General features: G+C 29.2%; 1 protein-coding gene across 2 annotated transcripts; it reads right to left on the bottom strand.

Annotated features, from left to right (window-relative positions):
- Positions 1–3,687: 3,687 nt before the first annotated feature.
- Positions 3,688–6,748, bottom strand: LOC106763099. Of its 2 annotated transcripts, XR_002668118.1 has the most exons (2): positions 4,673–6,748; positions 3,688–3,785 (listed from the first exon to the last, which is right to left on the bottom strand). XR_002668118.1 is itself a non-coding variant. In XM_022781909.1 (1 exon), the coding sequence occupies exon 1, from the start codon at positions 6,125–6,127 to the stop codon at positions 4,736–4,738; it is 1,392 nt and encodes a 463-aa protein (XP_022637630.1). In that variant the 5' UTR covers positions 6,128–6,748; the 3' UTR covers positions 4,437–4,735. The 2 variants fall into 2 exon arrangements, 1 of the variants encoding a protein (XP_022637630.1); XM_022781909.1 differs by lacking the exon at positions 3,688–3,785 and having other exon boundaries at positions 4,437–6,748.
- Positions 6,749–15,239: the final 8,491 nt, after the last annotated feature.

Below are 15,239 nucleotides of genomic sequence, written 5' to 3'. Positions count from 1 at the left end.
AGAGTTTTCTACCTTCTCTCTAAGAAATCTAACTCCTAAGTCATCTCTTTGACGATCAGGAGGAGGTGTTTAGTCGATCATGGCAACGAGGTATATGTTTCTATCCAGTCAATTCTTTATTTAGAGTAAGTAATATGTTTTGCATGTACCAAATGTGCTTCTTCCTTGATTCTTGGCCAAATTGGGGTTCTAAGGTTTGATTCCTATCATCAACTGTTGAGTTGTAGGCTTTTCTATAATTCCTTGCAGTGGAAGCAACGACCGGACGTTCTTAGAGTTGTGGTAGTTTTCCTTAAGAAAAGGGAAGCTAGACATTTTAACATTAATTATAACTGTCTTGCAAGTTTAGCGGTTGTTTGCTTATTAACTTGATTGAGTATTAATTTGAGTAATTATATGTTAGTTCAATTAGATGTGTATGTTATTGTATTGTATAATCTATGTTTGATATGATGAAATTTTACGTCTTTGCTGTCTTGAATGATGTAATATGAAATTATTTTGATGTTTGAAATTTAGTTCAAAGTGTTAGGAGGGAAGAGGGATCAAATACTAGGGTGGTGAAATTAGAAAGGAAGGTTTTGGTAGGTGAGTTTGAGAAATAAGTGTTAGGGTAAAGAAACAATTGTTTCAGGGCTGTTAATTGATCATTTGTAACTTGTTTAGGATAAGAATTAGCCAATATGCACTTTAGAATGAAATGATATTTATTTTGAAGTATTTACAAAATTGTTTAAGTGTATTTTCGGGATGAAAAAACAAATAATAATGTGAATTAAATTTATATTAATGATTCTTTAAAAACATTTTAAGAGTAATTAATATTAAAACCGTCACTATAAATATTTAAGTTTTATTATATTGTATATGACAAAAAAAATATGTAACAGTTATATTTGCGAATAAGACAGGTGATATATATTAACTGAATATTTTTAATGAATACTCTTAAATAATAAATACGAGTATTTACTTATTTATTTATTGAGTTCGGATATTATATTATTTAACTTAATGAAATTTATTTAAATATTTAAAATAATCAAGTGAAAAAAATTATATTTATTAAAGAATAGCTTACAATTCAATTTTATATATTTTTAATTTTTTATTTAAAGTTATGAAATTGAAATTATTCAGAAAGTAATAACATTTTAAAAGTTAGGGATAAATATATTTTTAGTCCCTGAGGCGATTTTGGTTTTAGTCCATCTTCAAATTATGGTACAATTTAGTCCTTCAATTTTAGAAAACTCTGGTTTTAGTCCTTTTTACCAAATTTTTTTAACTTTATTTGTTGTTTCAAACGCGTTTCTCAGTTAACATTGAAGTAAAAATGTGTCAAACAGTGTAAACAATCCAAATGCTATAATAAAACGTGCTTGAAACAACAAATAAAGTTAAAAAAATTTGGTAGAAAGGACTAAAACCAGAGTTTTCTAAAATTGAATAAAATTGAAGGACTAAATTGTACCATAATTTGAAAATGGACTAAAACCAAAATCCCCTCAAAATATAGGGACTAAAAACATATCTGTATCATTTTTAATAAAAATATACAAGATATTAGAGTAACATTATCATTTTTAATAAAAATATCATTTCTAAGGGAAGCTAGACATTTTAACATTAGCTATAATTGTCTTGTAAGTTTAGTGGTTGTTTGATTATTAACTTGATTGAGTATTAATTTGAGTAATTATATGTTAGTTCAATTAGATGTATATGTTATTGTATTGTGTAATCTGTTTGATATGATGAAATTTTATGTCTTTGCTTTCTTGAATGATGTAATATGAAAGTTATTTTGATGTTGGAAATTTAGCTCACAGTGATTGGAGGGAGGAGGGATCAAATACTTGGGTGCTGAAGTTAAAAAAGAAGGTTTTGGTAGGTGAGTTTGAGAAATAGGTATTAGGGTGAAGAAATTGTTTCATGACTGTTAATTGGTTATTTGTAACTTGTATAGGATAAAAATTAGCCTATATGTACCTTAGAATGAAGTGATAGTCATTTTGAAATATTTACAAAATTGTTTAAATGTATTTTAGGAGTGAGAAAACAAATAATAATGCGAATTAAATTTATATTAATGATTCTTTAAAAACATTTTAAAAGTAATTAATATTAAAACCGTCACTATAAATATTTAAGTTTTATTATATCATATATGACAAAAAGAAATATGTAACAGTCATATTTGTGAATAAGACATATGATATATACTAAACGAATATTTTTAATGAATACTCTTAAATAGTAAATACAAGTATTTACTTATTTATTTATTGAATTCGGGTATCATACTATTTAACATGAATCTTCACTATTTATTTATAATTTTTAATGAGATTTATTTAAATATTTTAAAAAAAATCAAGTGAGAAAAATAAATTTATGAGAAAAATAATATTCATTAAAGAATACGTAAAATTTAATTTTGTATATTTTTAATTTTTTATTTAGAGTTATGAAATTGAAGTTATTCAGAAAATAATAAACCCGAATACCCTTACATGCATAAAAACAAAACTAAATATATATATATATATATATATATATATATATATATATATATATATATATATAGTATTAGTAATAAAAAATTGGTTTCAAAACTTTTTAATTCCAAATTTAAATTGTTATTTAAAAGGATTCTTTTTCTTTTATAAAGTTTAAGTTCAAGATATAACTTAATGAGACGAAGTCAAATATTAATTTGGTGAACAAAGCTAGTTGCTATTCAAATTAGTTTTAAAACACAATAAATTTAATTATTTCTAACATGATATTTTCAGTAAAATTCAGATAGATTCTCTATTTCTTTATTTAAAAAGGAAATCTAAAAAATTCGATAAATTGATCGAAAATAAAATAGATTCAATAATTTGGAAGAATAATTCAATGATTTTTGAAGCAATCATTTCAATTCAATCAATAAAGTTGACAAATTATTTATTAAAAAAAATCTATAAAAAATTACATACTAAAACAAAGTAATTATTAAAAAAATAGAAAAAATGAAAAAAAAAGAAGAAAAAGAAAAAAGGACTTGTATTTCCAGAAACAAATATTAATTCCTAGAAAAAAAATTATGATAGTAAAAGAATAGAATTCGGAAAAAAAAAATTGCAACAAACTGATTTTTCCAAGTTTAAAACTGCTTTTTGAAAAACCAGCTTCTAGTTAAAAATGTTTTCAAAAACTTTGGATTTACATCTGGGTCACAACCTAAAACCCATTTTAGGTTTAAAATCAACACATAAACCAAATCAATTTTTGTAATTAGTTTTGAGAAAACCCTTAATATTATTTTTGTAAATATGGATAAGGATTGTTAATCCAATTCAATTATAAAAGTAGTGACAATTTATGGTTTCATATATTTTAAAATTGGAACTTTGGTTGACTTGATAGTAGTACACTTTGGGTTATTTCATAAATAATCCTCATAACTAAAAAAGTTTCTTAAATTAGAATTATTACCAATTAAAAAACATTTCCGTTGAGAGGAATTTTCAAATCTATTAAAAAAATAAAAAATATATAATAAATATGTATATGAGAAATTTCCGATGAAATAAAAGCATAATTGGGACAGTATTGTCCCATAACTGATGAGAAAGTGAGATATGAATATTTCAAAGCAAAGCATTGAAAAATGGTTAACAATAAAGCAAGCAATTCATAGTCAACATCAACATCTTAGTATGGACCAGTTCCGAGGCCAATCAATTCAATGTGTTTGCTTCATCAAACGAAGTTGGCGGTGTCGATTTTTTGTCCTAAGCACACAAAAATAGATTGTTTATTCCTTAAGCAACACTACTAACCAAAATAGAGTATGATTGATGATGTGCCTACTTTGATTATGGTTTCTTGCCTAAACCTCACTAATTCTTTTTCACTTCAATTTAGTTTGTTGCAGTTACGTTGACAATTGTGACGCATTTTGCAATTTTGATTCTGCAATAAGCAATAACAACACCAATATGGATATGGATTATATTAGATTTCCTTGTCTCCTCTCATCATCTCTATTTCTTGCACCGTTCTCACTATCACCTCCACACATCCTGTTGACAAAATTGGTAAATCTACCCCACCATGCACCAGAATTACAATAATTAACAAAATTTGGTTAAGATTTCTTACACTTGCTCATGACTATTTTTTGAATGATAAACTTGAAACCCTCATGTCGATAGAGATAAGACATAATGGATACAAACCTCATCTTATAAACTGGTTTGGTGAGATTAAAAGATTAAGTTAGATTTAAAGTTCACTTCTAATATGGTATCAGAGTCATTGTTAAAATTTATTCTAGCTATATTGTTATTTGTTAGACATATTGTTCGACCCGTTATCGGACCACCATCAGACAATCTGTTAATACCTAGTCTACTTGATATTTCCAACACAATGTATTGATATAAACGTAGAAAAGTGCACTCTGATTTTAATGGCGTAGCAAATTGACAAAAGTTTTGTTTTGATCACGAAAACTTATGCATACTCATGGTGTTTTGGGGCTTACAGAGCCATGAGTTAAACAATCAACAAGAAATTTAAAACAGAAGACTATTGTGATCATCTAAAGTGAGGGTCAAACAAACCAGGACTAACTAAAATCTTTAATAAATATCACTGAGCAAATTGAGGTAGGTACCTGATGTTACGATAAGTAATTTCTCACAATCTCATTCTTGCTATTTTCAACAATAAGAGATGATTAGAAGAATGCTCGACTACCATAAAACACACGAGATCCATCCTTTTTCTTGTTATCAGTTTCTAATTTGCTGTTTTCATGATTCTGAATCACATCACCATCGCCATGATCAACTTTTTCAGGCTTGTCAAGGTCCATGGGGAGCTTCATTTTTGCCAAGGACTCAGTGAACTGCTGCATGCTCCTCATATACATGTCCACTATCTGTTTTTGCATAGCAGCTTGCTCGGCCTCAAGATTGATGTTCCCTAATGGAGCCGAAAAAACTTGACCAAACGTTGAAGCTTCTGTTGTGTTCTTATTGGTGATTTTGCTTTCCTTTTCGTTGCTTGAGAAGGTTGCATCTTTTTCATTTGGGGTCTCACCTTCTTTCTTAGAAGTTGGGGTATCTGGACAAGCACCACCAGAGTTTTGACTACCTTCCACAGTGATTGACACAGTGACAGAATTGGAGGAGTCACCAGTGCTCAAGGGGTTCTTTTTCTCAACTGAATCTGCTGAGTTTCTATCATCACTCAAGGTTGTGATAGTGGAGCCTAGGAAGCATGAATTCTGAATGCTCTCGTTTGGAGAAAGGGAGCCTACATGATTCTCATCTGGGGGACTCATAGTCATCTCGTAATCATCAAGTTGAGGACATGCACCAAGGTGGAGAAATGGTAGAGATCTTCCAATGTTGGACCTTGAAGGAGCAGAACAAGTACCATGAGCTGCAAGATTGAAGTACTCGGACACCATTTGCTGGTTCTCCTTCACAACACTGATGTCAGGAAATTCAATTCTTGCATACTCAACTGGGTCCAACATAACTTCTGAGATCTTTCTATCAAGCAAGATGACTTCTGATGATATGGATGAAGTCTTTGCCGATTCAGGTATCAAATTCACTGAGGAATCGAGTGCCAAAGAGGGGTCTAAAGCCAGTGTGAGTTGAACGGTTCCAGCAGGAGAGTGGAAAAGATCAGTGGAAGAAAGGCTGTAATCTTCGGTTACCTTTCCTTTGCCAATGACTTGTGAAATTGGGACCAAAGCAAATCCCAATAGCTGGTCTTCCATGTGAATCCTTGCCCTGCTAAACATCCAAATTTCACATTTCAGAACAGCGTCTATTTGTCTAATCTTCATCCTCATGTTTTCATTGAATGTTGGGTTTTTGCCACCTCCATTGATGATTCTGGTAGAGAGGGTCTCATCAGGGTTGTAAGTTAGAGAGAACTTGGCATACACATCCTGGTTGTCATAGATGCATATGTTATGAATATTCCTGGCATGATGGACAAAGATATCAAGAATCCCTGAGAATTCAGCTTCTTCATCAGCATGTGTCCCTGTGTTCAAATTTGGACTGTACCTGAAGCTGCTGTTCTGACAATTCTGATTGAATGAATCCATTCCAACCCTTGTTATGCCGTGGAATTTTGCTTTGCAACAAGTCAAAAGGTTTCCAAAATCAGGAAACACCAGAGAAAAAGAGTAGGTGTAGATATTTGGATCATCAATGATCACCTTGAAGATACATAAAAGACCAAATGAAAGCAAAACAAAACAAAACAAAACAAAAAGTGGGTTATAGAGAAAGTTAGAAATCAGTGGAAGAAAGCAGGCAAAAAGATGAAGTTTGTAAAGGATTAAACAGCAGCTGAGCTAGAATTAAGGAAGAAGCAAGGATAAAGAGAAAGGGATGGAGTTGGTTGGTTTATTGAATGGAAGTGGGGTTTAAAGAAATTGTGGTAGTAGGTGAAAAATGAAGGATGAAGGATGAAGCATGGAAATGAACAGAGAAGAGTTATATGATGTACATGTTTGTTTGGATGCCACTTTTCTTTTGGTGTTTGCTTTGCTTGACAATGCAGCTTCCATATATCTCTAGTGCACAACTTCCTCCACTCACACACACTAATGCTGTTGGAGGACCCACTTCCCACCATCTTCATTATCACTCATCCTGCTCTTCACTTCATGCCACCCTCACCATTCAGACAACATAGATTACCCTGTCTCTCATTATCATATATTATCAAATAACACAACAGATATCTTGTCTCTGTTTTCTTCATTCATTTTGGATTCTGATATCTTTGACTTCAAGTCAAGAACTAAGTCTTTGATGATCATAAAATAAGAAACACCTTAAACTCAGATTCTTGCTACTTGTAATTCTTCTTCAAAAGTTTTTCTTTGGGAGAATTCATTTCAGTTTGTTAATTTGAATGATGATTAAGCAAAAAGTTAATGTTGGAAGTCCTGAAGATGGAGGAAACATCAGAAATCATAACCTTTGACTGTTTCTTTTTCATTACTGGTAGCCATTGGTAATCACCCTCACCACATGCACATACATCATATATACATTACACATGCTAAAAAGTATACCCAGTAGAACAGAAAAGAGAGAAACAGCAGAATTAGTGGGAAAAAGAAAACTTCACATCACTGTCAAATTTGCTCATACCCCATGCATGCATAGCAAGATGAGACGTGATGACATAGACTTCCCCATAATTTATTTATTAATTGGGTTATTTCATTTCCCAGTGGAACACAACTGTTATAATTTTATTCCTTCCTAACTACGTTGTCACTTCTAAGCCACAACCTAACAACAATATCAATGTTAGACTTTTTATCAATACATTATTTTATAAAATGATGATATTTTCACTGATAACTTTTTCTACAATGAGACACGTTTTCATTATTTTTGAGTGATCTATTTGAATTTACTTTTAAAAAAAATATTTGAAACCGATAAATCACAAGCTGTCACGTATATATTATCAAAAAATTGTTAAAAAAATATTGTTAAAAAAACTTTTTCCTATTTTATATTAGATTAATGGAATCATGATATGGTTTTACATTCATTTGACACAGAATATAAAAATATAATAATTATAAAATTATAAAAATGTAAATTTTTGTATTAAAAAAGAAAAAATAAAAAAAAATAATATCAAATGAATATAAAAAATTTAATTGTATTAAAAAATATTTTTTATAAATAATATATAATCATTTATCTGTTGAAAAAATAATTCATCCAAATTATTAAACAATATAATAGATTTTTCTCATATGTGTGGTCAAAATTGCAATCAATTTCTTTTGCCAAAATATTGCAATAATTTATTAGGTTAATTAGTGGCATGTGTGGCTAGCATTTCCATAAATTGTGAGCTAGAACCTAGAAGAAGTTTTTCTCACTTGAAAGTCATGAAAAGTGAGATATCTTTTGACTTCATTACTAATGTTAGATGAAATTAAATTAAAGGTGGCTAGGATGAATGTGAAGATTAGGTAAAGAATATTTGAAAAATGTAGTGTACTATTATTGGGATAATTTTGCAGAGTTTCAATAAGAAGTTTTGTTGAGAATGGTAAAGTTAAAATAAGTGAGAATGGGATAACTTAGAAAAGCTTCTTTGTAACGAAAAATGTACCCAAAAAATGTCATTTTGCTTATTGTTAGGACCATTGTTACACTGAGTCGTCAATTCTACTTAGTTGTATTGAAAGCATTCATTTTAAATAATGGGATATAACATTTTTATGTATTCATCAATCACTTCAAATTCTGTTGACATATCGAATACATTTTTCAATTAATATAAAAATAAAACCTTAAAAAGAATTTAATAGTTAAAAAAACTATGTCTATTATTTTTTAAATTTGTAAACAAAAAGTTCAACAAATAAAAATATATTTAATATTTTAATAAATTTCACATTAAATAATTTTACATGTTATATTTAGTAAATAAAGTATTTTATATGATCGATCAATCAAATTTAACAATAATAATATATTATTAAACATGACATTTATTATACGGGTTTGTTCATGCACTTACGTTCTGTTTTTCAGTTAGTACATTTTAACAATGTGTATCGGGTTTTAATAGATAAAAATACCCTCATATACTAAGTTTTAAAATTAAGGGTATTTGAATTATTTTCATTCTCAAAACTAAAAAAAAAAAAAAAAAAACGTCCAAACCCTTACTCACCTCCCTCATTCCTCTCAACCCTTTCTCTTTCATCTCTTTCACTCCAACCTTTTCTCTATCATCTATGGTAGATTCAACTGAAAAAAAAAAATCAGAAATACTAGTCGTTAAACAATTTACCTTTGTAAAGAGTTGAGTCATTGGCATATTCGCCTTCAGGTTCATTCAAGATCTCTTCAATTTCATCATCTTCACTAACCTCTCTAATTTCATCATCTGCAGATGTTGAATCATCATCTCTTAAAAAACCTCCAGGCCAATTACCAATTCCTTCTGATGTCATTATGCTTGTGAAAATTAGATAAAATTAGATAAGACAAAAATTATAAAATGAAAACTCATTATAAAATCACTTTTTGTAAGAAATTGTATAATAACGAGTGTTTCTGATTTTTTCCAGGCCAATTATCAATTCCTTTGATGTCATTATGTTTGTGAAAAATTAGATAAGATAAAAATTATAAAATGAAAACTCATTATAAAATCATTTTTTTGCAAGAAATTGTTTAATATCGAGTGTCTCTGATTTTTTCCAGACGAATTACCAATTCCTTCATATATCATTATAGTGGAGTATGTGCATCAACTTAACTGACCTTAACAAAGTTTGTCCAAATGATGGGTTGGTGAACGATGCGCTATGCCATCAAATTTTTAACTTCTTAGATGCATACTCTAGGTACAACCAAAAATCTGGACATGGACAAAACAACCTTCATCACTGAGTGGGTTAACTATTGTTGTGAGGTTATGTTGTTCAGTCTAAAGAATGATAAGGCCATTTACCAATGCTTGGTGGACAAGATCTTCCACCACCAGATATGTCGATGCATGAAAATTTATGTGGACAACATGGTGGTGAGGTCCTAGTTGGTTGAGGATCACATAAGAGATATGGAGGAAGTCTTTGATTATATCAAATGTTACAACATGTGGTTGAACTCCTCCAATTTCACTTTCAGTGTTTGAGTGGGAAAAATTTTGGATTTCATTCTCACTACACTGAGCATTGAGGCGAATCCATACAAGTGAACAATCATCCTAAACATGAGGAGCCCATAAAACTTAAAGGAAGTGCAAATGTTAGTGGGCCACCTAACTTCTTTGTGTCAGTTCATCCATAAGTTGGCAGAGAAAATAAAACCCACCTTGAAGATTATGAAGAAAAGCTTTCTCATCAAGTGAGACGAGCAATATGAAGTCGTGTTTGTAGAAATAAAGACAATCCTGGCTAGTCCACCCATCAAATTGGATGAAGCAATAAGCACAACCTTGATCGAAGGGGTCCCCGAAACAGAATTAATATATTTTATTACCAGAATTTTGTAGGATCCGAAGACACGTTATTAGCAGATTAAGAAGGAGGCGCTAGCGTTATTCACAATAGCTAACTGACTAAGGATGTATTTCTACAGTCATCTTGTGGTTGTCTACATAGATCACCCTATTGCAAATAATTTGTGGAAGCCTGACTTGGTCTGATGAATGGTGAGTTAGTCAATAGAGCTATTATAGTTCAGTCTTTGTTGCAAACCACTTGGCTCGATCTAAGGACAACACCTGGTGGATTTTGCTGCTGAGCTCCCAAGACAAGCGTGAAAGCCACATGTTGACAAATTGTCTGACAATAATGGTGCAGGAGCCAGTATCGTACTAGAGGTGTCAAATGGTACAGTAATAGAACACTCACTAGTGTTCAAATTTAAAATGTCTTATAACCAAACTCGATATAAGTCTTAGTTACGAGTCTCACCTTGGTCAAGGATGTGGGAGTGCGTCAAGTTGATTGTCAAACAAACTCCCTACTCCTAGTTGGGCACATCAATAGAATATTCCAAAACAAAGACAATCAACTCCTTCAATTCTTCCACAAAGTTACAAAACAAATTATAGATTTTAAAAGATATTTAAATTTATCTACTTTATTACTAATACAATTTGGTTTATTATTGATATGATTTGATACATTTATGAATTTTGTAACATCTCTCAATTTGTTTATCTAATAAAACTTTAGTGCAAATACTCATGTAACACTTCAATAAATTTGTCAATTTTTTTTTAAAAAACACGCCTATTTTTATAAAATGTAATAATTTATCTCATTACACACACACACACACATATATATATATATATATATATATATATATATATATATATATATATATATATATATATATATATATATATATATATATATATATATATATATATATAATAACTTCACTCCATACTTAACAAAGTTCATATTTAATTCTATTGGCAGAAAATATTACTGTGAATATTAATTATGAAAATTCTTAAACATACGTTTATTACATTTACTAAATGTTGAATATGTTTTTTAACACACCACTTTCTATATTTATCTATTGTTAAATAAAATGTAATTACAGAAATGTTCAATATGATATAAATTGTATATAATTCAAATTATATAACAAATAATTGTTTATTTACAACCAAGTAATCTGTATGAAATATTATAAACTTCAAATGCTATAATAATGGCAAGTTTACTTAAATGAAATTTTTATAATTCTTTATTGTTCTTCAATAAAAATAGTTTATTTTTCTTATTTCCTGACATTTATTAAAATACCAGAAAATATATTCTAAACTGCATATCCTAAAATACAAAATTGATAGGTGCATATTAAAATAACGGAGGTGCTAGAAGAAACGACCTCAAGAATAATAAAACAATGGCCCAGACAATCGACCTACACAAAGTCCAGTAACTTTCATGTATAGTTACGGGCTTCCTTTTATTTTGGTATAACAGCTATTTTAAAACTTGTGATTGGCCCGTCTATAGGCAAAGTCATAATAATTTATATTCTTGTTATTTGATAAAAAAAAAATTATTTAGAATTTTTATATTTTCTTTTTAATAAAATTTAAACAGGATCAACAATTATTTATCAAAACAAACCCAGCAAAAAAACACGGTCAAAACCACTAATTAATTATGATTATGTCATGATTAAGTTTAATTAATTTATTTTTAAAATGTTAACTTTATGCTTCATAATCCTTAAAATTTTCAAAACTATTTCCTTTTATCGTTAATATAGCATCCTAGTATAATTAACAACGTATTGGGATGCTGTTCTATGTCACCACAGTGACAAGGATTGTCTTTTATAGAAAAAAGAGAAAACAAGAGAAAGAAATTAGTGAAATTACTTTTAGAAACGGAATCAGATAGGTAAGAATAGAAATTTACACGATTAAAAGATAATTACTATAATACATAATAATTTTTATTTTAGCTTATTAGTAAAGTTTAAATTTTATATTATGTAAAAATAGGTATGATATGTGATAGAAATAAAATAATTAAATAATTTTCCTTCTTAAATTATTATAAAAAAAAGTTATATTTAATTCATAAATCAAATTATAAGGTATTTAGTTTCAGTACCTTATCAAAGTCGTGTAAAACATTATAAAAAACAAACGAGATATTAAAGATTATATTAGAGTGTACTTGAAAATCCTGATTGTTATATGAGAAATATTCATGTTATATAATCTATTTTGAAACTCTCTTTATTACATGTGAAACAATTCAAGTTCCATTTGTGGAGAAAAATATTTTATGAAAAGAATGTAAAACATATTTTCAATCAATAACATATTAATATTATATATTATATTTCATTCTAAAATTTCGTTTATCATACGGATAATACTTATTTATAGTTTATTATGAAATTTTGTTTGTCATAGAGGATATACTCTACTCTGCTGGTTTGCTGGATTTTCGTTGAAAGAGATATTTTACATGATTTTATAAAGTATAGGAAGAAAATGCTTTATAATTTAATTTAAAGATGAAACATTAAACTTTTACAATAACTTAAAAAAATTTATATTTAGTCGGAACAAAAAGAAAGTTAGATTTCCTAAATAAGATTTGCATGCAGTAAGAAAATCCATTTGGATATTTTCAGATAAAATTTGTGACGGATAATTGGTATCCGCGGATATTCATTACACGTGAGTTTTAAGTAGTGCGTATTTTAATATCTGTTTATAAACCGGTCGGGTGCGAGCAATATACTATCGGTATCCACGGATAACGGATATCTGTTAGTCGCTAAAAAAAAAAATTTAATTTATATTTTATTAAGTTAAATTTAATTAAAATTAACATTAATTTATATTTTATAGGTTAAATTTAGTTAAAATTAAAATTAAATTAAATTTATATTATATTTTATATATTTTTATAATTTTATTTTAATTATTTATAAAAATATATTTTTTTAAGTATTTACAGATATTCGCGGATATCTACAAATATCTGCGGGTTTTAAAATACCCGCATATATATCAGTATGGATAATCAGATAACAAATAAATTCTTTTTTGTCAAATCGGATTGTAAGTAAACATTATTCGTGTCTGACCGATCCGTTGTATGTTGCATGTGAATCACTCGTATTTATGTGTTGAATATTTTTTGTCTTATTTAAAAATTTAAAATAGAAAGCAACTTTAATGGTGTGCAATTAATTAGAAGGTGAATCACTAAATTAAGATGACAAAAAGAAACTTTTAGAGAGATTCTAATAAAAGCATGAAATTTGATTCCAACCAAAACTTTAGTTTGATTCTCAACGATTGATTTATAAAAGATGCTCATAACTATATGTAATATCTTATTATTGTATTCTATAAACTAAAGTTTTCATCAACCCACAAAACCAACCATTTTAATAATCTTCCATACACCAATAACAATAATGTGCTTTAAGAATGTCTCTATAAATAATTCTTACTAACTTCATCCAATTAACATAATAAATTCCACTTTTTCCTCCCTTTTGACGGCAAAAAACTTTATTCCTTTCCATTTTTTTCTTATTCGTTTTCCATCCATACAAGTCACACCATAAATATAAATTACTTATTAATTATTGCTTTGGTACTGTGAGAACTGTTTCTGTGAACAAGCTATTAAATTAGTATTACATAAACATAATATTATAGTTGTATTACACTAAAACACTAAAATAAAATACCTTATCAAAGTCAAATATAAATATAAATTTAATTTAAATAAGTTATATATGTTTTTTTACGAGAAAAAAACATAAAAAATTCTATATTAACGAGTTGTGAAAAAACTTTTAAAAGTGATCAAAACATTATTTTCAACTTAATCTTAAAATTATAAATCATTTTATTATTTTTTATTTAATCTTGTTAATCGTTTTATTTATTCATATTTAATATGAGACTTTGAAATCACTTATATAATAACAAAATTATATTTGAAAAAAGAATGAGTGAACCAAATTATCAAACCAAATAAATTAATAGGAAAGTCATTGGGCTTTATAGTTGGGACAGTCAGACCCATAAGTTAAGGGTGCTTTAGTCTTAGAGGGAAGCTTTTTCAGAAATAAGATTTTCATTTGCCAAACTTTCCCTTTTCTCTCTAGAACAATTGCTTTGTCCTAACCTTGTGCTCTACCTTCTCTCTAGATTTCCAGCAAAATTGAATCGTTCAACCTTGATTCTGAAGGTGCTCAAGTGTTCACCGCGTAGAGAGTTCATTTCTACCGAACGTTTTCTTCGTTCCAACTGGTAAGTCGTTTTCCTCTCTTTCTCTCCACTGTCTTGAGCCTAGGGCATGCGATTTTGTTGGTTCCATGTGCTCTGTGTGTCTTCCTTTCGATTTCTCTATCCACTCTAGCTCAAAAGGTTGTTTTCATCACCACTTTGGTGATCTTTAGGTCCTGCAAGCTCAACTTTGTGTTAGGAAGCACTGTTAGGGCATCTCATGTGAATTGTTTAACGTAACCACCAAGGTAATGGGAGCTAGTTATGTTTTATGAGTTGTATGATGTGCATGTTTGATAAATTGTGATTTGGTGTACTGTTATACAATATTTTTGGACTTGAGCATGTTGAGTCGCTTTTGCTAAAACAGTGAAATTGTGTAATTGTGGTGAGTTGATTATTATTTGATTTGGATGAGTTTGTTGGCTGTAATTGGTTTTGTTGGAAAGGTTTGGAGTAAGGATTCTGTAGTAGCATTGATACGGGTAGTAAGTGTGCATAGGTACTGTTTCAAGTTAAGTTAAGGGAAGTAAACTATCGAATTGGGCATTTGGGGTCTAGAACACCATAGGACAGTTTGGATAACTTGGATAAATAAATTGTAACCTGCTGAGAGCATTTTGTTGGTAGGATAAAGGAGTCTTAAAAACCTGAGTTGGCACATCCCTGATCATATAGTAGCCCTGGTCTGATCCAGTCAGTTGTGACTAGTCATATGTGTTGGCGTCAACGGTGAGTCTGATGCATTCAGACATCTGATTCCTCTCTGATGACCAATTGTGGTGTAAGGAGGATTGGGGGAAAGTAAGATCTCTATTGTGATGAGAATTAGATATATAGTTTAGTAATGGGGAAACATTTTGGGTTGGTTAACGGGAAGTGAGGGAGTGATTTTGGACAGTAGGAGTATAAGGTGC

Source organism: Vigna radiata, chromosome 6 (assembly GCF_000741045.1).
Source record: "Vigna radiata var. radiata cultivar VC1973A chromosome 6, Vradiata_ver6, whole genome shotgun sequence".
Lineage (NCBI taxonomy): Eukaryota > Viridiplantae > Streptophyta > Magnoliopsida > Fabales > Fabaceae > Vigna > Vigna radiata.
Note: the sequence above shows the minus strand (reverse complement) of the source record. Positions and strands in the feature narration are given on the sequence as shown.